The 24,944-nt window shown below is 42.1% G+C and overlaps 1 protein-coding gene across 8 annotated transcripts in view; it reads left to right on the top strand.

Annotated features, from left to right (window-relative positions):
- Positions 1–24,944, top strand: part of DPF3 (double PHD fingers 3) — a 455,271-nt gene that overhangs the window by 112,038 nt on the left and 318,289 nt on the right. The window contains exon 2 of one of the 8 annotated variants that reach the window (XM_089686860.1): positions 21,023–21,174. The exons of the other annotated variants lie outside the window; for them this stretch is intronic. Within the exon in view, the coding sequence (XP_089542986.1) occupies positions 21,146–21,174 (29 nt within the window). The 5' untranslated portion in view covers positions 21,023–21,145. The remainder of the gene's footprint in view (positions 1–21,022; positions 21,175–24,944) is intronic. 8 annotated transcript variants of the gene reach the window in all.

Raw genomic sequence — 24,944 nt, 5'->3', positions numbered from 1 at the left:
TTATCATTTTCCTTCCACTTCACAGTTACGTGCCACTTTATGTTGGTCCATCACATAAAATCCCATTAAAATACATTTATGTTTTTGGTTGTAACATGACAAAATGTGGAAAATTTCAAGGGGTATGAATACCTTTTTCAAGGCACTGTATCTGTAAGGCTCATGTCTAAGTCTTGTTCCCATTTGGAGATGTAGGGCAGCCTGTATGTCAGGGGTGGGGAGACTAGCAGGTGATAGGTCTGTGAAACCGCATGGTGGATCGGAGGGTCATCTGAACATAAAATTTCAAATGTGGTAAGGCTGCAGTTGAAGGTCTCAGCAGAAGGCAAGGAGTGGAGAAATTGGGTCAGCTGAATTTTTTTTGCCTGAAAGACAATCCCTCAAAAGTTGGATCTTCCATAATTTGCTGCCTTGTGACCCATCGTCAAGCAGAGATGAAATGTGAATCGACAGGCCTGAAAAAGGCCGATTGATTTTAGAGCTTGAAATATCGGATCTTGTAGACCAGGGCTGAAAGCAGGATTCCCCATTATAGGGGTCAATGGGCAGGGGACCAGAGAGATAGAAGAAATCCTGAATACTTTGGAGCAGGTATGCCAGGTCTTCCCCACAGTAGGATGAACAAGGATCAGAGTAGATAAATCTGTACTGCACCAGGGGAAGGAGCTCAATGCTACCCCCCGTTTTAAAAACATTTTTAATTTATTTGTGAATAAAAAGAAAATTTGTTTAATGTTTGAATACTTTGGAATGATATGGTTAGATAGTATCTAGTAAGTAGTGTCACAATCATGCCCACAGGGAGAGGCACAGTTCTCCATTTTGCTCCAAATTTCTGCATTGTGCTATTTCTCTTAAACTAATATGCAGTCACCTGAGAGGAGGAGGTGTAGTATCGTGCATATAAGAGCCAGGCACAGGTTCTGTAGGAAGAGGGCTTCATGTATCTCCTCATTCCCCCTCCCTCAGGAATGCAAGCAGCGTATGATGCTGAGTCCCTGCCTAACAATTCTTTGCCAAATAAGGCTTGGCTTGTCCATTGTGGGAACAGATTAGTCATTTTTGTGATTAGTCAGATAAGTGAGGACTGTCTTCGATATAACATCTATCGGACAGAAAGCACAGGAGAATCTTGCGGCAACAACGAAACCCAATGCGAGACCAAAAATTCCTTTTTTAGCTCATCACACTTGAAACTTCTTAACTCCAGGCATTTATTTGGCAAGTACTTATTTACCTAAACTTCTTTCTGTTATCTCTTTGCTGTGCTGTTGTGCTCTGTATATTTATATATAGGTTACATCTTCTTTCTGTAAATATTCGTACTGCACCCTTTTTTAACCTTTTGGTAATAAATCTTACTTTCTGAAAGTGTTGAATTGTTTCTATAGCTCTTAATTGCAATTTACGAATCTCTGCCTCTAAAAAGAATGCTACTATGAGTGTTTAACCCTCTGTATAATCGATCTGTAGAGATAGCGGTATACTGTCGATTAACCAATCATCCTAGTGTATTGCTGAGTTTCCTCTTTCTCTGTATAAAAAGGAGGTGGTGGCAGTGTAAAGGGTTAATTGCATAATTAACCTGACCCAGTAAAAATCGCATTCAGGCTGCCGGTACATCGATCGTGGTCCAATTAGCTGGAACATCGGTGTGCAGGGTGCAGCTGGGTGTGGCATTGTTACGCACATGACAGCGCTGTTTTAGATTGGCTAGTCCTTCTTCGGTCAGGAGTTTGGTGAGAAGGTCTGGGGTCTGACGCCACGCCCGTCACAAGTAGCAGTTAAAGACGGGTATTTTCACATACTGTAAAACTGTATACTACTCCCATATAAAAGCATTATAAGGAAGTGTTGTGCTTTAAAGTTTTATTTTTGATTGTGAACGTTTTGTTCCTTATGATATGCTACTTTTTTTTCCCAAGAAATAACACATTTTTAAGGGTGATCCTTAGGGTGGATCTAGGCTGCTTAGGCTCTAGATTGTCTGTCTTTCTATAATCCACTATTAGATTTCATGAATCATTAGTACAGTGTTTCTCAACTCCAGTCCTCATGGACCCCCAACAGGTCATGTTTTCAGGATTTCCCTCAGATGAAACAGCTGTGGTAATTACTAAGGCAGTGAAACTGATCAAATCACCTGTGCAAAATAATGGAAATCCTGAAAACATGACCTGTTGGGGGTCCATGAGGACTGCAGTTGAGAAACACTGCATTAGTAGAAAGTGTGGGTTTGTTAAATATTATCCGGAATACTTGCAGTTTGTTTAACATTGTGTTTGAGGCTGGCTTTTGGCCCTAAAATGTCACTTAAATTTTAAATAATTAGATGCACAACTACTTGCCTAAATCCTACAAATATGTTTGTAATTTGACCCAAAAAACAATGTTTATCATAAAAGCGCTACTCTATGCAACGATGCAGGTACACCAGGTAACTAAACAAATTTGTAGTAATCATTTATGTTCTGAGCAGTACTTTCATTATTACTGCTATTTTATTGGTACATTTGAAAGGAAATGTATCTGTCATTATGGTGCACTATATAGGACTCTATATGAAAGATAAATCTGTTGCGACTTTAATAGGTTCTGAAAACATTCTGAATGAATCGGTTGTCTATACTGTGAATGCTTACAAAGAGTCATATAGTGAAAAGATATTTTGATTGCTTGACCGGGGTTAGGTTAGTTTATCATTGAAAGGATTCAAGACTCCGAGAACAGTATACCTTCGTGATGTAAACACAGTAGGTCACATGCACAAAGCTAATGCACCTAAATTTAGCAGTGCAGCTCTGTCATGAATGAGGAAAGCGTTTGTTATTTTTATGTGCATTTATTTGTGGATAGCAAGTTCTTTGTTTTTTTTTAAGATACCAATGTTGGCTTGACAAAACAGTAAATGGGTGACTCACAGGGCATTTCTTATTTGGTGCTTTTATAGTGGATAAGGAAGATGCCTTACAACAGGGGTCTCCAAACTTTCTAACCAAAGGGCCCGTTTTCTGTCATACAGACTTTAAGGGGGCCGGACTATGGCCAGTAGAAGTAGAAAATGTCTTGGTGTCAGTGGAAGTAAACCACATTTATGGTATTAGGGGAAGAAATAGTGTCCCAGTGTTGGTGTCAGTGGGAGCAATAGTGCCCCATCATTGGTGTCATTGGGGAGAATAGTGCCTTTTATCAGAGGGAAGAAGAGTGCCCCAAGGACCGGATAAGGATAAGCAAAGGGCCACATCTGGCTCCTGGGCCACAGTGTGGAGACCACTGTTTTACAGCATAACACTGAAGTGCTATTTACATTTACAAATCATGTACAAAGCTTTAAGCAAGCTATTGGCAGACTTTGAGCAAGGTGCGGCACTGCATGAAGCTTGCTCACAGCTGCGTAACAGCATGTTTAGTGCTCTACTCTGAGGATTAAGTTTTTTTCAAGTAATGTTAAGCCCCATCAGGTTCTTCAAGTAAAAGCATAGTTCAGGCTGTAATACTTACCAGTATCTCTTCACCACAAGACATGCTCAGTGTTTAGGCCTCATGCACACTGGGCGTTTTAAAATGCCGGTAGAATTAGCTGTATAAAGTTGCATCAAAAACACAGGTTTTTCTGCTTTCTTAGCATATTTTCATTACAGTTTAGCCACGTTTTTCCAGCCAGAAAACGTTCCAGCCAAAAAACATTGATTAAAGCCTATGTGTGCATGGACACATAGGATAACATGCTGGGGAGTTTACTGGCTGTAGGAAAAAACACCAGAAGCTAAAAACAGCCGCTGTAAAAATGCCCAGTGTGCATGAGGCTTAAGAGTTGAGTGATGTCCAGTGTCTCCCACCCTGAGAGATAGAGGACTCCACTGCCAATGCATGGTGTGATTGGTTCTCTTCTTGAGAGGGTGTCACCATGGTACCCTTCAGTCACTGTTTAATCGTAGAGAGAGGTGTTGACTTCTTTAGGCCAGCAATGCTCTCTACATCTTCGAGGACCACCCACTATAGAGAAAAGACAAAAGTGGAAGAGGACCCAGCAAGTCACGTGACTGCCCTGTTGCCTCATAAAAAGGTAAGTATATAAAACCATGGCCTAACATACATGTTGGACCCCCCAGGTTGGAGAGGATGCACTGCACAGAGTAGGTAAGTATGACGTGTTTGTTATTTAAAAAAAATGAAAAATAAGCCTTTAGTATCACTTTAAGCCCCATTGATGCATCTTGTCATGCGGTTTGACAGTTTCAAATCACATGACAAGTCGCGCCCTATTGTCCGCAATGGAACCATTCAAATTTGATTTTGAAAGTAGTTCCTGCACTACTTTTTGCGATTTCAGGTGCGACTTGCATGGACATCTGTTCATGAAGTCGCACAAATCTTCCAAGTCGCACTGACGTGTCTTTGAAATCGTGCGACTTCAAGTGAAGTCACATGATTTTAAAGTCGGATCCAGTGTGATCCAGGGATACCTGTTGGAATTCAGGACTGGATGGACATAACTACAAAACCTTTGGCAGGTAAAACTGTTTCCTTATATGTATTCCACCTGTGTATTTGCTGGTAACCGTCATATTAAATCAGCTATTTATTAAATTAATTATTTATTACTAAGAGACATAGCACAGCCATGTAGGTTTCTGATTTTACAGATGTTTGAACAGTTAGGTGTAAGTATAAGCTTTGCGTGTGAGTTGGTGACGATAGCACAATGTCTCCAACTAGTGCCTCACTTTCTATACTTGACAGGTCACTTCCATTCTTGCAAAAATGTCTCCCAGGAACTAAGCTTTCATGAGCTGAAAATGCGTTTCACAGCTGGAGCTCCATTCAGTCCTCCTTCACAGTTCTCAGCTTGGTTGATGCCACTTTGAAGGGAGGCTTAGCTGACACCAAAATTCCAATTTTATCTATTCAACATTCAGTTGGCAGTTTCTAGTCAGCCTGCTGTGTCCTTACTGCTTACTGACCTGTTATACCTGAATTAATATCTGCTACAAGGACCCTCTGGGATTTGAACGTTAACTTTGTACTTGCAGCCATGATACTTAATGTGCTATCTTTAACTAAAAATTGAAAATACACATTTTATTTATTCAATTTAGTCAATTTACGCAGCGCTTTACATATATATTGTACATTCACATCAGTCCCTAACCCTCAAGGGGTGTACAATCTAAGGTCCCTAACTCACATTCATATACTAGGGCCAATTTAGACAGGATCCAATTAACCTACCAGCATGTTTTTGGAGTGTGGGAGGAAACCAGAGTACCTGGAGGAAACCCACGCAGGCACAGGGAGAACATGTAAACTCCAGGCAGGAGGTGCCGTGGCTGGGATTCGAACCAACGACCCTAGTAGACCCTGCTAGGCGGAAGTGCTAACCATTTAGCCACTGTGCTGCCCCACACATTACTGTCTGTGTTTTTTTTTTTTTCTAACAAACATGCATTTTACTTCCAGTTCAAATGTATTTTAATGTAGATTTTCAGTTGTTCAGCAAAAAGTTTGTACACTGGGTCATTTAAAATAGTGATTTATCATCTTAAAATTGGTGGGAAAAACATGAAGGCTGCATTCTGCTAAACTAGAACACGAAAAAACCTTTGGTTTTGACCGCTTGAGTCATGTAATGACTTTACAGCCACCTAGATCAAAATGCATGCATTGGCTGAGCAAACTGAAACAAGCTCAGGCTGCTACTGCACCCAGAAGCTGCTCTTGCCAGAATTTTACAATCCTGTTAACTATGTCACTATGTGGGAAGGGGGCACAACTGTAAGTTTATAATAAAAAAAATGTGAAATGCAGAAATCCAGATTGCTGCTGTTGTAGGGTAGATTGGCAGTGTAATTCCCCAGCAGGCTCTGAGGCGTCTCCCATAGCCGAAATCTGAGAGCTGCCAGGCATTGAGTAGCAGTTTCTTCACTTGTCTATTATGGTGCCTGAGGGGGATGAGAATATAAATAGAAACCGTGGATTTGGTGGTAGTTGTTGTTGGGCGCAGTCTTCATTTCTCCTGGTTTAAACTGCCTAGGTGGAACCATGTAATTGGCAAGCTCTCCCCATCATGCTTCCCCTTCAGGGGGAATCATCAGGACTGCCTCTCTAGCTGTTGGGAGATAAAACCATTCGCAATCTGATGGATGGTTGGACATTTATTCATTGCAAGTGGGCACAGGTCTCGGCATGCATATGAACTCTCTGGATTTGTTGTATATTTGTTAAATGTTTCTGTTTACCAAAAAGATGTGTGGCCAAAAGGAAGCATAGCTGAATGGATAGAATTCTTTGATTAATTCAGTAAACTGTTGAAAAGCAGTAACTAGTCTGTATATTGCCTTATTCTTGTCATAGAGGATGTACCATGTATAGCAGGCTTATTCTCAGAGAATGTGAGGCCCTACAAGTAGGCACAGCAGCTTGGATACTCCACAGCATCCTTGCTAGGCCAGGATTTGTCACCTTAGGGAGTTCAGAGAGAGAGTGCAGATGGAATGCTGTCCTGGGAAAGTGGAACTCTGAGGGCCCAACACTGTAGGACTCCAATGGGCCACCCATTGGAGCCAAGCCCAGAGGGGTTTTTGGGGGGTCTATATGTGTGTGTGCAGAGCTGTTGGGTCTTTGTGGGTGTTTTGGTTGGATGTGGTGTATATGGTTCTTTATGTGTCGATTGTGGTTGTTGGTACGGTATGGGGTTGTAGTTGTATGATTGGTGGTCATTGCGGTGGATTGCATGTGGGGTTCATATGTGGATTAGTTAGCATGTAGTTGTGGATGACATGGATGTTGTCATTTTTCAGTGTTTGGTTGTCTGTGGTGTGATTGTTTTGTTGTCTTATTTGGCTTCTATTTGCTTTTCTTGGTTTATCTATATCTGTGGGATTTTGGTGGTCCTTGGTGGGGCAGAGCCTCCTCCTCCTTGGCTGCATGTCACTTGGGTTGCCCAGGAAATGTATTGGGTAGCACACATGCATCGGATGCCTCTGGCATCATCCCATTAGCACCCGGGATGGGTGGGTCATGGCCGTAGGATTTGATGGGATGAGTTCCAGATGACTTTATCCCCACCACTACTGATCATGTGCATGCCCAGTGGCACATTCACCTGCACCGAGCCATTTTGGTTCTGGTATTAGGCGTGGGGGAGGATGCCTGATGGCTATTTTATTCTATATATATATATGGTATATATCTATGTGTGTGTGTGTGTGTGTGTGTGTGTATATATATATATATATATATATATATAGTGATGTGTGTACGGCCTTAGTGCCAGTTCTCAGTGGATGTGTGGGGGATGCATTGCTCGACACCTAGTGGCAGATATTAATATAAGGTAAGTAATCTGTATTTTAAGCATTGGGGTTTATTTTGGGGGGTTCATCCCCTCCCACTTGTGGATGACTATATGAAGAACTTATTGGTACTTCATTCTTCTTTTGTTTTAAGGACTTTTTTGCTCCTCACTCATAATATGAGCTCCCTCTCATAGTGGTATGCACACACTTATTGTGGTATGCACCACTTTAATCCTGTAGCCATTTTTTTCAGTTTTTTTGTTTACATACATATTTAAAAAAAAAAAACCCAAACATTTAATATTTTTTGAAAGCAGACACCTAAGAGAATAAAATAGTGTTAGTTTACATTTTTTGTGTCACGATATTGGTGGAACTGTTTATGAAACGCAAAATTTCAGGAAAAATACCCTAAATTTAATTTTAGGGCATATAACTGCAATAAATTTCAAATTGTTTTGGTAAAATATAAAAGATGAGGTTGCACCAAGTAAATAAATAAACTTCAATAACCTTATTTTTTGCAAAAGTGATGCTTTAAAAGCCCCTACAGGTCATCAGTTTAGAGTTACGCAGTAACTCTGGTGTTAAAATTATTGAACTCACTCTGTCGTGCATGGCGATATGTAATATGTGTAGGGCAATTGCTATTATCGTAAGTAGGTGCATACGTTTATGTATGTTTGTGGGGGTGGGCAGGGCTCAAAATAGGTTTTTTTTTTGCTTTCATTATTTATGTGTCTCTTTAAATACTTTAAGACTTTTTTTCTTTTACATAACTTTTATTGCTATCACTTAGGGGACCAATCGCCCACTTTGTGATAGCATATAGGTTACAGATTCTCTTTATGAGACTTATGGGGGTTTATTTACTAAAGCTGGAGAGTCCAAAATCAGATTCCCTTCTGCATAGAAACCAATCAGCTTCCAGGTTTCATTGCCAAAGCTTCATTAAATTAGCTGAGGTTAGAAGCTGATTGGTTTCTATGCAGAAGGGAGTCTGATTTTGGACTCTCCAGCTTTAGTAAATAAACCCCATGGAGTCTATTAGACCCTGAGGGGTTTATTTACTAAAGCTGGAGAGTCCAAAATCAGACTCCCTTCTGCATAGAAACCAATCAGCTTCTAACCTCAGCTTGTTCAATGAAGCTTTGGCAATGAAACCTGGAAGCTGATTGGTTTCTATGCAGAAGGGAGTCTGATTTTGGACTCTCCAGCTTTAGTAAATAAACCCCTGAATGTCTCCTCTGTACTCCACTGCAGCTAATAGAACAGAGATTGTGTTCCATCAGTTGCTTTACTAGGTGCTGTTCCCAGTGGCTAACAGCGCTGGACCAGTTAGTGACATACATGTCCTTTCCTGGTCCATTCACTGTAGGGCAGGTCTATGAACAGGTGTTTTTCCGGCCGTCTGGCCCTTACCAGTGACACTCACCATGAACGCATCAGGCCGGCAGATGGGACAGCAGAGCACGGTATGCATGATGTGGGGGGAAGTGTGGTGGGGAGGTGGCACATTGTACTGGTTGTGGAAGTGATAGGCAGCTTCACAGTGGATCATACCACTTCCACATGAAAGGTGATGGTTGGTTTTATAAATGTAACACTCCTGGCCAGTATAGCAGTCAGGAGTGTGTTTAAAAGCATGTGTTCCCAGTGCTGTCCCAGCACCGTTTTAAAATGGCACTGGGACTAAAGTGATTAAACTCATGTTTGAATGTGAGTGAGCTTTTACCCCACACTTTGAATTTACGAAATCTTTTTAGGGATGTGGTCAAATTTAACCCACCAATATCAATGCTTATGTAGTGCGTCAGTGTTCTCCCCTACAACATTACACTGCTTAAGCTCAGTCCTGGTGGATTTCCATTAATAGTTTATGTGAAAACTGCAGGTTCTCTGGTAATATGGCTGGTTTCTGTTACCATGACCATCCACCCTTTGCCAGTTGCAGACATAGTTCTTTAAAATTACATTTTATACTGTTTTTTTATCCGCCACGGCAACATACTGTACACTACTGGTCAAAGTTTTAGAGCACCGCAATTTTTCCAGTTTTTATTGAATTTTAAATAGTTCTAGACCAGTGAATAACCTGAAAATGATACAGAGGTAAGCAGTAAACTGCCGGAGATGAAAAACATTTAGGTAACAAAAACTGAATATTGCACATTTCACGGTTATACAAAAAGGCCTTTTTCAGGGAATAATTAATAGGATAACAACTCACAGTTGTTCTGCAGCAATGTAAGTAAATTAAACCTTAAAAGATTATGCTACAGGTGTCCCCACTTTTGTTGATTACTTACAAGCTCTCTGTACATTAGCAGTGTTACTACACCCTCTTAAAGTTATACTAAAGTCTTAGTTTTTTGTAAAATAAACATGTTATGCTTACCTGCTCTGTGCAGTGGTTTTGGACACATCAGACGTATCCTCCTCTTCTTGGGTCCCCCACCGATGCTTCCGGCCCCTCCCTCCTATTGGGTGCCACCACAGCAAGCAGCTTGCTATGGAGGCACCTGAGCTGGTGTGCTTCCAAGCCGTGTCCATCCACACACAGTCGTGGCTTGGCCCAGCACCCTCCCTCTCCTGATTGGTTCACTGGTTGTACTGCAGAAATTAGTATATTGGTCTCAAAATGGTGAAAAAAATACAACAAAGGAAGACAGGCAGACCATTATAACACTTAAAAGTGTAGGTCTTTCCTTTAGAGAAACTGCAAAGAAAGGTGTCAGTGAATACAGTTTCCTACACCATCAAAAGGCACTTGGAATCTGGAGGAAACTGATGGGAGGAGGTCTAGGAGACCCAAAGCCACAACAGAGTCAATTTTGAAAGAAAAACAATATTTTTGGCTTTTTGCTATTAAACATGTTCAATAATAAAGTTTAAAAGATCAAATGTTATAAACTTAGGTCAAAATGTATTCTGCTACATGTCTTTGCTAAAAATCCCAATACGTGTAAATTGGTTTACGTGAAAGCTATAGCATCTGCAAATGGCGGTATATATACTGGAATTTTTATCTTTATTTTTTTTATACTAGTAATGGCTGCAATCAGCGACTTCTAGCAGGACTACGGTGGGCATTCTGACATTGGGTGGGAACTAACTGCCACTGTCATCCCCAGTGACACTAATACAGTGATCAGTGCTATTAAATAGCACGAACACTGAACTAATGACACTGGGCAGGAAGGGGTTAACATCTGGGGTGATCAAAGGGTTAACTGTGTGCTGTTTTACCATGGAGACATGCTGTTGTGTATTTCTCTGCTGTGCAGAGAAATACAAAACAGCATGTCCTTGCTAGCAGGAGAGAGACCTGTGTCTCCCCTGTCAGCTTTGCAGGGCAATAGCTGGGTGCCAGCCGCGAATCTCCGGCCAGGATCGGGTGATGGACATGCCTAACAGCTAATGGTGGCACAGGTAGGGTGGCGTGTACGTGCTCCCTACCCGTAAATGTAAATCATGGGTGTGTGTGTGTGTGTGTGTGTGTGTGTGTATATATATATATACAGTGGGGATCGAAAGTTTGGGCACACCAGCTAAAAATTTGTATTAATGTGCACAAAGAAGCCAAGGAAAGATGGAAAAATCTCCAAAAGGCATCAAATTACAGATTAGACATTCTTATAATATGTCAACAAAAGTTAGATTTTATTTCCATCATTTACACTTTCAAAATAACAGAAAACAAAAAAATGGAGTCTGCAAAAGTTTGGGCACCCTGCAGAATTTATAGCATGCACTGCCCCCTTTGCAAAGCTGAGACCTGCCAGTGTCATGGATTGTTCTCAATCATCGTCTGGGAAGACTAGGTGATGTCAATCTCAAAGGTTTTAAATGCCCAGACTCATCTGACCTTGCCCCAACAATCAGCACCATGGGTTCTTCTAAGCAGTTGTCTAGAAAACTGAAACTGAAAATAGTTGACGCTCACAAAGCTGGAGAAGGCTATAAGAAGATAGCAAAGCGTTTTCAGATGTCAATATCCTCTGTTCGGGATGTAATTAAGAAATGGCAGTCATCTGGAACAGTGGACGTTAAGCAATATCTGGAAGACCAAGAAAAATATCAGACAGAACAGCTCGCAGGATTGTGAGAAAAAACAATTCAAAACCCACGTTTGACTGCCCGATCCCTCCAGAAAGATCTGGCAGACACTGGAGTTGTGTTACACTATTCCACTATAAAGAGATACTTGTACAAATATGGTCTTCATGGAAGAGTCATCAGAAGAAAACCTCTTCTACGTCCTCACCACAAAAATCATCATTTGAAGTTTGCAAATGAACATATAGACAAGCCTGATGCATTTTGGAAACAAGTTCTGTGGACCGATGAGGTTAAAATTGAACTTTTTGGCCGGAATGAGCAAAGGTACGTTTGGAGAAGAAGTGGCACAGAATTTAATGAAAAGAACCTCTGTCCAACTGTTAAGCATGGGGTTGGATCAATCATGCTTTGGGGTTGTGTTGCAGCCAGTGGCACAGGGAACATCTCACGAGTAGAAGGAAAAATGGATTCAATAAAATTTCAGCAAATTTTGGATGGTAACTTGATGCCATCTGTGAAAAAGCTGAAGTTAAAGAGAGGATGGCTTCTACAAATGGATAATGATCCTAAACACACCTCGAAATCCACGGGGGATTACATCAAGAGGCGTAAACTGAAGGTTTTGCCATGGCCTTCACAATCTCCTGACCTCAACATAATTGAAAATCTATAGATAGACCTTAAAAGAGCAGTGTGTGATAGACAGCCCAGAAATCTCAAAGAACTGGAAAACTTTTGTAAGGAAGAATGGGCAAAGATACCTCAAACAAGAATTGAAAGACTCTTGTGTGGCTACAAAAAGCGTTTACAAGCTGTGATACTTGCCAAAGGGGGCAGTACAAGATATTAACTCTGCAGGGTGCCCAAACTTTTGCAGACGCCATTTTTTTGTTTTCTGTTATTTTGAAAGTGTAAATGATGGAAATAAAATCTAACTTTTGTTGACATATTATAAGAATGTCTAATCTGTAATTTCATGCCTTTTGGAGATTTTTCCATCTTTCATTGGCTTCTTTATGCACATTAATACAATTTTTTAGCTGGGGTGCCCAAACCTTCGATCCCCACTGTATATATATATATATATATATATATATATATATATATATATATATGTGTTCAAAATAATAGCAGTCAGACATCACTAACCTGATCAATCACTGTTTTTGGTAGAAATGATATTTCTGCATGGCAAATAATTTACTAGCAGGTGTAGTAGAGTAATAGAAATCCAACAGATCCATTAGTCATGACATGCATGCTGCTGATTCTGTGTAATTGAATCACTAATTGAAAGGGGCATGTTCAAAATAATAGCAGTGTGGAGTTCTATTAGTGAGGTCATTCATTCTTTGAAAAACAGGTGGCAATTATTGCCCTTATTTAAGGAAGGAAGGCAGCAAATGTTGTACATGCTGGTTACAGTGCATTTCTCTCTGAAATTCTGAGGAAAATGGGTCATTCCAGACATAGTTCAGAAGAACAGCGTACCTTGATTAAAAAGTTGATTGGAGAGGGGAAAACATATAAAGAAGTGCAGAAAATGATAAGCTGCTCAGCTAAAATGATTGCAAATGCTTTAAATTGGCAACCAAAACCTGAAAGATGTGGAAGAAAGCAAAAAACTACCATTCGAATGGATAGAAGAATAGCCAAAATGGCAAGGACTCAGCCAACAATCAGCTCCAGGAAGATCAAAGAAGGTCTAAAGTTACCTGTGAGTACTGTTACAATTAGAAGACGCCTATGTGAAGCCAAGCTATCTGCAAGAAGTCCCCGCAAAGTCCCACTGTTGAAAAAAAAGACGTGCTGAAGAGGTTGCAATTTGCCAAAGAGCACATTGACTGGCCTAAAGAGAAATGGCGCAACATTTTGTGGACTGATGAAAGTAAGATTGTTCTTTTTGGGTCTAGTGACTGGAAACAGTTTGTCAGATGACCCCCAAACACTGAATTCAAGCCACAGTACACAGTGAAGACAGTGAAGCATGGTTGCGCAAGCATCATGATATGGGGATGCTTCTCATACTACAGTGTTGGGCCTATTTATCGCATACCATGGATCATGGATCAGTTTGAATACATCAGAATACTTGAAGAGGTTATGCTGAAGAGGAAATGCCCTTGAAATGGGTGTTCCAACAAGACAACGACCCCAAACACACAAGTAAACGTGCAACATCTTGGTTCCAGACCAACAAGATTGACGTTATGGAGTGGCCAGCCCAATCCCCTGATCTTAATCCAATAGAAAACTTGTGGGGTGACATCAAAAATGCAGTTTCTGAGGCAAAACCAAGAAATAGAGAAGAACTGTGGAATGTAGTCCAATCATCCTGGGCTGGAATACCTGTTCACAGGTGCCAGAAGTTGGTTGACTCCATGCAAAACAGATGTATAGCAGTTCTCAGAAACAGTGCTTATACAACTAAATATTAATTAAGTGATTCAAAGGAAAGCAAAATCTTCAAACATTTTTCAGTTTATATAGTGAATGTTTGAGTTTGTAAAGAAGAATACAAACACTGCTATTTTTTTGAGCAGTCTAATATTCACTTTTCTTAAATTTTTTTAGAGGAACAACACAAATTTGATATATTTTTCTTCATGTTTTGATTTGGAATAGAATGTGTAGTGTTCTCAATGCATTTGTGTGTATGGAAATAAAAGCTATTAGAAGGATTTTGAGCTTTATCCACTTTTTTCAACACACTGCTATTAATTTGAACACAACATGTGTATGTATGTGATTTTGGGCAGCGGGCAAGCAGTTAAGCACCACCAATGGACTACTAAAGACTGGAAGAAGGTCTTATAAACCGATGAAAAGTGGAAAAGAAGGTTCCTCAATATGTGACACCAACTGACAAACATGGAGGAGGAAGCGTGATGATCTGGGGCTCTTTTGCTGGATCCAGAGTTGCGCAGAGAATAGGATATATTCCAGTGAGTAGCAGCCGGTGAGGTCATCGGTGCATGCGCATTGAAGGAACAGTATACCCATGCCGTTCCTTCAGATCCCTGCACCATAAACTGTGACTCCCTTGTGCATGCACAGGAGTGACATCATTGGGGCCCAGCCAGTTAGATGGCCAGAGCCCACGAACCCAGAAGGAAGACTAGATGAAGCTGGAAGCCCTGTCAACAATGACAGCTTGCCGCTGGAGGGCTTCGTTTTAAGGTAAGTCTCTCATAATGTGCTTGTATACGAAGGATACCAGCACATTATAACATTGCCTTGCAGGGAGAATTTTTTTTACATTTTTTACTAACTTTACCACCGCTTTAAAAGCTCCTTGAGTGAACACTGGAAGGTGTAGGGAAAGCTAGAGATTTAGAAATCGAAGTATTGCATTATAAAAGTTCAAAGACAACATGTCACTGTGATTTTGGGGCTATAGGGTCTCCTTTTATTAGTGCTTCAACTGTTGGTTTGAATAGCATGTTGGGCTTGTATGGATTAAGAGAGTGTTCATTCAGCTCATGAATAACCTGGCTCCTATATACCAAAAGTATGCTTCAGCATCTGGGTGATGGGAAATGTCTCCAATAGAGTCACAATCAAGAACAAACATAATTTTTGCATAAAGGAAGTGTTTGATTTTCTGATAATGTTTTTAATGCTGTCTGTGCCTTCCTGTCACGCTGTCACCATTTTCTCCCATTTCTTTTATGGGTGGCACAGGGAAAATCTCTCTGATGGGGTCACACACATGAACACCCGACAGAAATGTTAATAATTCCCCACTCTAGCCAGCATTAAAGAACATTTTGTACTAGTGTTTGATTTTAAATAAATTTCTAAATAAAGTAGAACTGTTTGTTTTCCCTCCAGTCCCCCTGATTATATAAACAGCATGGCTGAGCCTAGCACTGCTTGGGTTTCCGAAGGGAAGTGCAGCCCAACCTCTCATATCCATAGTTTTCAATATGGAAGGCTGTGGCTTTTCAATGCTAGGCTGTGCCATGCTGAAAAAAACTGCACTGTTAAAACAGGAGATGCATTACAGTCAGCAGTGGGGAGAAATTGAATGTTTTTCAGTTTGGAATTATTTTAAATTGGTTTTAAAGCCTGAGAACTGAGTTTTACTTTGGTAACATTTGTAAATTCTTTAATACAACTAAAATTATTCTGTACATTTCCAAGGTTGCCTGCCCCCTTTCAGAAGGAATTAAATTGCTTCTCCAGTCACTGCACACAGAGCAAACTTGGGGACTGTGCCGAAAAAACAGCAAAACAGATCAGTATTGTGGAATCATCATTCCATCGGGATGTTGGCTATGAAATCATGCAAGATTTGTGCAAGAAACAGAATGAATACAAACTCACTCAAGGCTGAAGTCAGGCTGCAAGAACTGTAGTTAACGTTGGCGATGACTATGCAGTCAAACCACAAGGTCTAACTTATTCCTGGTGTTTTGCAGAACTTGAGCTGGAGCCTTGCAAAATACGAGAATTAAGGAGGACATTGTGGTTTGGGATCCAATTGATATACACTGTGCATTATTTGTTGATACTGCAGTGCTTGCTATAATGTTCTTAGACCTGTAAATTGTGTGGACCTATAGTTTTATGATTACCCAATGCTACGTTTATGCCTTCTGCCACCCTAGGTCACCTTTTGTGTTTCCTCTCTGCTGTGTTTTAAACCATGTGCACTGCACTGTTTCCTAAGGTATCAGTGCAGATGCAATAGCTAAGCCCTAGTGAATGCACCAAAAGGCTTAAAGCCAAACTCTGGTCATTTAAAAAAAATGTATTTGGGTAAGGTTCTAATGCTTGCTTAGTCTAAGGTCCCAAGGGGTGTGAAATTTACCTTGTGTGGAGCTTTCAAGAACTCTGAGTATGAGTGGACCAAAATAGCTAGGAGGCTGAAAGTACTGTGATGTGATCTATGTGATGGCGAGAATCCCTGTGATGAAAACAAAGTGGGTAAAAAGGCCCTAAAAAAAGTTGATAAAACAACTTGTTTTTTACCCACTTTTTTAGCCTCCTAGCTATTTTGGTCCACTCATACTCATAGTCCATCACCACACAGACAGTAACTTAGTCACCTGATTATTAAAGGATAAGTTCACCTTTGTAAAAAAAAAAAAAAAAAATAATGAATGCAGATCTTTTTGCAGGTAAAAAAATGTGCATTTATTATTATTATTTTTTTATTTTTTACATTTCAGCCTATAAGACATCACGGGTGCAATGCCTGGACCCTTCAGACTCTCTAAGTATACTGTCTGCCCACAGGCAGGCAGTTACTGAATGACAGGATAGATCAATGACCTTCCTTGAGCACTCGCCAGCATCCTGGTAGTTCATTGAGAACTACAAGCCGTCAGCCACAAAGGCTGATGGTAGTTGTAGTTCTTCCATTCACAAAACCCTGTAAATGGATGACAACGTCCTGCTGAGTGGAGCCCCACACGTCCTCATTCTTTTAAAATAGTGACAGCGGGTGCGGGGAGAAGATCCCTGGCTTGCTGTGACAGGGAGGCAGCGGATCGCAGAGAGGCTGCAGGAGTGGGAACATGTTATATGTACCACCCTAAACATGTGTGGAACATGTAACATATTCCTGAAGGTGAACTTATCCTTTAAATTGCCCATCTTGGACTGTACAGGCTCCATGCCTGTTTAAACACTTCTCTAATTGTACATAATAGTGATCCACTCACTTCTCATCAAAGGTCTGGTTAATGTGCTTGTATGTCAGGCCTGGGGCACGCTGTCTGGATGCCTGTACACACACATGTTGCGTCCTACAACACAACTCTCCTAGTGTGGGAGGAGCTCTCATTGGGTAGCCTGATTCCATATATGAATCAACACCCACCTGGCAATCCGTCTCACACCCTTTCACTTCTGAATGAGACCGTAACTGCCTCTTAATACAATAAGTAACTGTCACAGGTGATATAACCGAGACGAAAAGGAACCTTAGTATTTACTCTTCCAGGGCTTTCTTTTTTGTGATAGCTCCCTCACCGAGGTCCTATACAATTCAATCCTGTTCTGAGCAATGTTTTTCCATGTGTGCTCTGCCAGGATGCCTTGATTTTAAGGAAGGCCAGTTAGTTCTTCAAACATTTGGATTGTTTACAGAGGAGGAATATACTTAAAATTAATGTTTAGTGATTTTTTTTTTTTTTTTTGTAAATATCACCATGGATGCTAGTTAGCAGCAACAAGATGTGTTAAATGTGCTGGTGGCTGCTGTTCACAGTAGGAACACTTAGTCCTCTGCCCCCTGGATAGCCCCACAGTGGTAATCTTCACGTTCTGCAGGGGTTGTGGCAAGCACTTGTCAAAAGTTCTGACTCTGCCTACCCTATTTGCCCTTGTGCTCCATTCACAGTACTTGTACTATAGGTTCTCACAATGCAATGCATTCTCTAACTGGAGGTGGAGTGGATGAATGAATGCTCCACCTCCTCCAATCACAGAATGCTTTACATTTTGGGAACCTATAGTATAGGTAGTATGAATGGAGCATGGGAGCCGATAGGAGCACTTTGGACAAGCGCTTGTCATAGGCACAGCTTCTAACATTAACCCCTGCAACCCCAGAAGATCACTGCTGTGGTATGTGGTATCTGGGGCAAAGGATTTCTACTGTAAAAAGCAGCCATGTTGCTTGTAAGTAGGGTCCCTGGTGTTGTTAAAAATGTTTTTGCTTGCACACTAAACTTCAATCTATAATGTAATAGTATGAATGTGTGAAGGTAGGTTATTTTTTCCTCTTCCATATCTTTGTTCCCTTTCCTTATCTCTTGTACCTAGGTAGCATTTATCTTTTATGTCTATCCCTCATTTGCAAACAAACCAAACCCTTATTTGAAGATCCAGCTGTCCTTTGTTAAAAAAAGGCACCCCAAACAGAGCACTTTCTATACCAACCTTCTCAGATACTACAAAGAACCATATCCAGTTTCTTACAGATTTTTCCTTCACCCCATTGTAACTGCAATACGTCCTTATAAGTCTAGAAAAGTAAAATGCCCCTTTAATTAGCCTTGAAACCGTGCGCAGTTGTGTCTGTTCCAGGTTCTCAGACCCCACCCTATTATCAATCAGAAAAATTAGTCATGAAGTTAACTGTTGTAAAGTTACCTGACCCATAGCAATGTTGCTTAACTTGGTCTGTGCGTATAAGATTAAAAAAAAAAAATGTTCACAAAAGGGTAAAGCCTTAAGATTGTTATCTTTATGATGTCTGTGCATTAAGGCTGCTTTCACACTGACCTGTTTTTCTTCCACGTTCAAAAAAGCACAAGAAAAAGTGTGCCATGTATTCCTATGGAACTCTTCACACTGATCTGCTGCAGGTTAGGGTTGCCACCTCATCCCTTTAAATGACCACATAAATGCCATATTAATTACACAGGTTCTGTGGCTGAATAAGGTGGTAATTAAACTCACCTAGTGCCTTATCTGCAATAGATTAGCCTCCGAACCTGTGTAAATAATGTGTTTGGTTTTAAAGGGATGAGGTGGCAACCCTAGCTGTGGGTCCTGTGCATTTTTAAAAATCCTGCTTGCTGCATTTTTGGTGTGGTAAAAAACTGCACCAAAAACATACCTCCCCATTAAAATCAATAGAAAACACAACGTGGTGCATTTTTGAGTCACGTCATGTTAAAAAGGCACTGTGGATCAGTGTGAAAGTAGCCTTTGATAAAAAAAAAAAACCGTTGCAGAGGATCCCCCTCAGCCCCCCTTATATTTACCTGAGCCCGATTTCGATCCAGCGATATTCACAAGAGCAGCGGCTCTCCTGACTCTGCACCTTCCCACTATCCAGATTGTTAGCAGTGGAAGCCATTGGTTCTCACTCCTGTCAAATCCTATGATGAGGGAGTAGGGGCTGGGACATAGACAGCAGGTCTCAGATGTGAGCCCGCATGTGTGCCACCATAGGGAGCAGCTTGCTATGGTGGCACATGGAGAAGAGGAGGAGCCGAGAGTGCCGGCAGGGCACTCTAGAAGAAAGAGTTAGGGCTGCTGTATGCAAAACCAATGCAAAGAGCAGGTGAGTATGACATATTTGTTATTTTAATTTTAAAAACTATTGAAAGTTTTAATATCACTTTAACCACCTTCGCCCGCCCTATAGTACAATGACGGGCACAAGGTGGTTCTTTCATTCTGATAGGACGTCATATGACGTCCTACCATTCTCACTGCGCATGCGCGGCTCAGGGAGTGCGCAGCGTGGCGATCGCCGGTGCGCTGTGTCCCTCGGACACAGCGGATCACGGAAAGAGCCGAAGATGTCGGCTCGGTCATGTGATCAGCTGTGTCCAATCACAGCTGATCCCATGTAAACAGAAATGCCGATTACCGGCATTTCTCTCCTCTCGAGCTGTCACACTGACAGCTTGAGAGGAGAGCAGAGCCGGTAATCGGCTTTCCGCGGAGGGGACATGTACACTGATCATCAGGGCACTGATGATCAGTGTGGCCCCAGAAGTGCCACTTGTCAGCGCTCATCAGTGCCACGTGCCAGTGCCCATCAGTGCCACATCAATGCCACAGTGCATACCAGTGCACATCAATGCCACATATCAGTGCCCATCTGAGCTGCCTTTCAGTGTCACCCATCAGTGCTGCCAATCAGTGCCACCTGTCAGTGCTGCCTGTCAGTGCCACCTATCAGTGCCATGTATCAGTGCTGCCTTTCAGTGCCCATCAGTGATGCCTGCCAATGCCCATCAGTGCAACCTAACAGTGCCTCCTCATCAGTGCACCTATCAGTTCCCATCACTGCAACCTCATTAGCGCACATCAGTGAAGGAGAAAAATCACTTATTTACAAAATTGTATAACAAAAACTAAGAAAAAAGTTTTTTTTTTTTTAAATTTTCAGTGGTTTTTGGTTTGTTTAAGAAAAAATAAAAACCCCAGTGGTGATTAAATACCACCAAAAGAAAGCTCTATCTGTATCAAAAAAACGATAAAAATGTCATATGGGTACAGTGTTGCATGACTGCGCAATTGTTATTCAAAGTGTGACAGCGCTGAAAGCTGGAAATTGGCCTGGGCAGGAAGGGGGTATAAGTGCCCTGTAGGCTAGTGGTTAAAGTGTAACTCCACTTTTGTTGAGAAAAAAACATTCCCCTCTGGGTGATCTATGTACATTGCAAGGATTTTAGCAAACTTTCTTGCAGATACCTACCTTTTGTTTCTGAAGAAATGGCTGTTTGTCTGTGTCAGTCCTGGTTCACACCGGTGTGACTTGTTATGCGATTTGACAATTCCAAATTGCATGGCAAGTCACACCATATTGTCGGCAATGGAACCATTCAAATCTGTGCAACGCCTACAGATTATTGAAAATAGTTTCTGCACTATTTTCAGCAATTTCAGGTGTGACTTGCATAGACATCTGTGCATGAAGTGACACAGATTTCAGGTAAGTCACACCTGAAATTGCACTGACCTGCGGCTTTGAGATTGTGCTACATCAAGTGAAGTAGCGTAATTTCAAAGTTGCATTCAGTGTGAACCAGGGCTTAGTGTGCAGAGAGAATCTATAAGGAAGTGATTTCATAATTGTCAATCAGCTGCTGCACCTGCAGGGCTCTAATGAGGAAAATTGCAGTGTCTGCATCCCGTTAGATGTAATTTCCCTTTGGGAGTATCTCACCCAAAAATTTTTGTTGCAGGGGATGCCAAAAATCTGACTTGTACCTTAGTGCAGTCTTCTGGGGAAAATCAGTGAGCCAATCACTCAAGCAGGAAATGTAGGGGGCGTTCTGTACACCCTGTTGCATTACATTTTACAGAAAATGAAAGCGCTTCAGATTGAAAAGAAAAGGTAATTTTTTAATAACATTTCATTATAATATGACTTGTTTCGCAGTTGTATATGCTATATAAATTGTTTATTTTTTTTCTAATTATTATTTGCTGTTTTTATTCCCCACGAAAGTAAAGTTACCCTTTAAAGAAAACTCATGTCATGGGGCATAATAAAGTTTGGTTTAAAGCGGTATTAAATCCAAAATCAAAAATGTTATATATTGCAGCTTACCAGTCATTAGATGCAGTGGCTGTGCTTAGTTTTTTTTTCTTCTTTTTTTAGACTTTTTTCCCCCTCTCTGATCCCCTGGTGATCTGGTAAGTAATACACCTCCTGTGTTAAACAGACACCACAGGGCGTGGACATTTTTTTAAAACCTACTTGTCCAAGGGACTAAATCAGGGTCCCAATGTACTTATCCCTCATGACAATCTACTTGTACTGATAAAAAAAAAATAAAAGATTTTAACACCTCCCTGCCTCTCTCCAGCACTGCATTCGGGGACTAGTCAGGAAAGAGTGTTGGGCTCTCTTAAAGCTCAGCAGGAGTGCATCTGCTGTCTATTCCTGACACCCTTAGCTCTGCCCTCACGCTGTCACGTACAGCGAACTCCAGCACTAGCAGTGCTTCTCTTAGTCTCCCGATCCGCACACACATGCACACTCTATCCCTTGCAACAACTTGCCCGGCCCTCCCGTGGCACCATATGACCCTGGAGCGCCCCACACCCACCTTGCTGCGTTTGACCTTCAGCTGATAAATGTCCTTGCTCGGTGCCAGATCCTGTCCGTCACAATGGAACGGAATCTCTGCAACAGCGCCACTATCTTGAGATGCTCACGTAGTTGCTAGGGCATATTGCCCCTTTCCTGAAGGATCTGTGTGCGCTGAGGGGGTGAGGCCTAGCCTTCACCAGGCCCCTTCTCACATACATTCCCGAACAATAGGCACTAGAATACTAACAGTTCTTCCTGGGAGATCACAGAGAGGCACAGCATGTAATAATTGTCTGGGGGGAGAGACATGATGACCCTGGCAGAAAAAAAATGGAGCCCATCCAAGGGAGTCTTATGTGGACCGGCAACTCTTCCCGACAATTTGTACTTAGGGAAAATTGACAGCAATAAAAAAAGCATCACATAAAAAGACAGCTGTCCTCAGCCAACGGACGCCTGATTCCGCTGATCCTTTCATTAAGAGAGGGCAAGAGGACTGCAGAGGGCAAGAGGAATGCAGGGCTGGTCAGGGTAGATCTCTCTCCATCGGCCCAATGCTTTCTGTATGCTGCCTGTTCTTTTTGGGTGGCTGGGCCTATATCCGACTGACCATAAAGGAGAATGGGCTGTGTCCATGTGCACTCTGTTTATGCAGGATTTGTCATCCACCTGCTCCACTCTGCTCAGCAGGGATCAGTGGAAAGCTCCATTGCTAAGCAAGTGGATCGCAGGTGGAGTCTACCCCTTATGAAAGGGTCCATAAACAAAAGGACCACAAAGTGCTGGTGAAGAGGGAGTTGTAGAGGCAGTGACATTGTGCTGTTCAGTATTTGCACTGTGTGCTACTAAGCATACCTAGGAGTCTTGCTTTGCATCTTGGGGTAGCAGGGGCTGTGGTCTCTCCTTCTCTCTCTCCTCCATACCAGTCCCGGCAGCATAAGATACATGGGATGCAGTGGTGGAAGTCTTGGCTGCAGAATGAGTTGCCTGTGTCTGGTTGGCAAATGAAGAGAGGGTTCTCACTCCTGTGCCTGCTCCAGCATTCGGGACCACCATCACGAATACTAGCAGCTGCTGGGTCTGAGCCCTTTTCCTTCCAGACATATCCAGGCTTTGGGGCCTCAGAAGTGACAAAGGTGACACCAGGTTTCAGCAGTATCAACACTGCAAGCTGTGGGACTGCCGCTATTGCCAGTCACAGCATTTGCCATGGAGGGCAACTTGGCTCAGCTCACCTGTATCCTACCCCCGGCTACATCCAGACCACTCTGGGCTTATATTAAAGCGGAGTTCCACCCAAAAGGGGAAGTTCCGCTTTAATGCTTTGTCCCCCACTCCCCATTAAGGATTGTCACCTTTGGGGAGCGGGTACCCGAATTTGACAGGTACCCGCTCCCACTTCCGCTGCAGTTGCCTAGGCAGTTGTCCTCCCCCCCCCCCCCCTCTCCGTAGTCTTCTGGGACACGTGATAGTTCCCAGAACACTATGGGGCCATTCATGGGGCTTCTCACGCATGCGCAGTGGGCACCCGGCTATGAAGCCGCAAGCTGTCAAAGCCGTGTGCCCACATTAAAGATGTCGGCGCCGGGGAGAGAAGACAGCTGGTGAAACCAGCTGTGGTGAGGACACCGCTGGACTGAGGGACAGATAAGTGTCTGTATTTTAAAAGTCAGCAGCTACAGTTTTTGTAGCTGCTGACTTTTTTTTTCAGCTGGAACTCTGCTGTAAGGTAGGGGCTGGAATAGCAGCTCCAGTAGCCCCTACATTAATCTGGCCCTGGATGGACTAATCTCCTGGCCATCAGCGAATCACACATGTGGCTCACGTCAGATGATCCTCATGAAGCTTTGGCTGGCTTCAGGCTGAGGTTGACGCTGGGAAGAAGAGGCTGAGTCCCGGTGTCCCTAATGTGCTCCACCCTCCTGAGCTCAGGGTTAGTGTGTGCATGCCTCTGCCTGCTCCACTCTTCACTCCGATCACTGGGGAGGAAGTCAGCAGGTGTGTGCAGCTGTTTGCCCACAGCAGAGCTAAATGTAAAGAAAAATCACCTGACAGTGGTTCTCCCAGCTCTCTCTCCTTCATTAGCTCCCGTTAATGTCAAGGAGGGGGCAGAGCCATGCTCTTTGCATCAATGGACACACAGAACCAGGTCAGGAGTTAACCTGCATAAGTGTCCCCCATAGCAAGCAGCTTGCTATGGGGGCACTTGTCCGAGGTGGGAGCCAGGAGCGCCGGCAGGGAACCTGAGAAGGAGGATCAGGGCTGCTCTTCAAAACCATTCACAGAGCAGGTACTGTAAGTATAACATGTTTGTTATTTATAAAAAAAAAAGAAAGTTTATAATCACTTTAAAAGATCTATCTCATCCCTGTAACTGCAATTGAGCTTTTCTGTTGAAACAGCAGACTTACTGGCTGGATCACCAGATGAAAACTTAACAAAACTAATGCAGCCATCACATCTAAGAACTGGTAAACTGCAGCATAATAAATGTTTGCTTTTGGATTTAATACTGCTTTAAGCTGGCCATAGTTGGCTTGATAAAAGCAAGCAATTGTACATATTTCAAGTATTAGTTGTAATAATCAGCCCTTCTCTGGTGGTAGAGAGTGAAAATTACCATCTTGGGCAGTTGGAAGAGCTCATTCTCACAAACAAGGTGGAAAATCTCACTTAGCCTTTATTACGTGTAAGAGTGAAGGATGAGAAGCACTGCACATGCAGCAACCCTACTGATGTGCTTGGAGCAATATCTATACATTAGTAAGGGGTCCTAGGGGAACCATATGTTACTCAGACACAATAAAACAGGTACCCTCTAGTCACCTGACACAAGAATCCCAGCCTGTTGTGTACATGGGTATAGTTTTGGCTGTGTTTAATTAAAGGGAATCTATACCTTATTTATTATCAGATTTTTTTCATTCCCCTTCAATACGATGATGTTGTGTGGATATTGAACATGATGGTTATGATGGGCATCTGGTAAGTTGACAACCTCAGTACATGTGGTGAAGGATTATTGGATCACCTGTATTGCATATGTTTTGTGGGCACGAGGAAAAGAA

This window comes from Staurois parvus, unplaced genomic scaffold (assembly GCF_062004578.1).
Source record: "Staurois parvus isolate SC_StPar_1 unplaced genomic scaffold, SC_StPar_1.0 ptg000414l, whole genome shotgun sequence".
NCBI classification, from domain to species: Eukaryota; Metazoa; Chordata; class Amphibia; order Anura; family Ranidae; genus Staurois; species Staurois parvus.
This window is presented reverse-complemented; position numbering and strand designations above follow the sequence as displayed.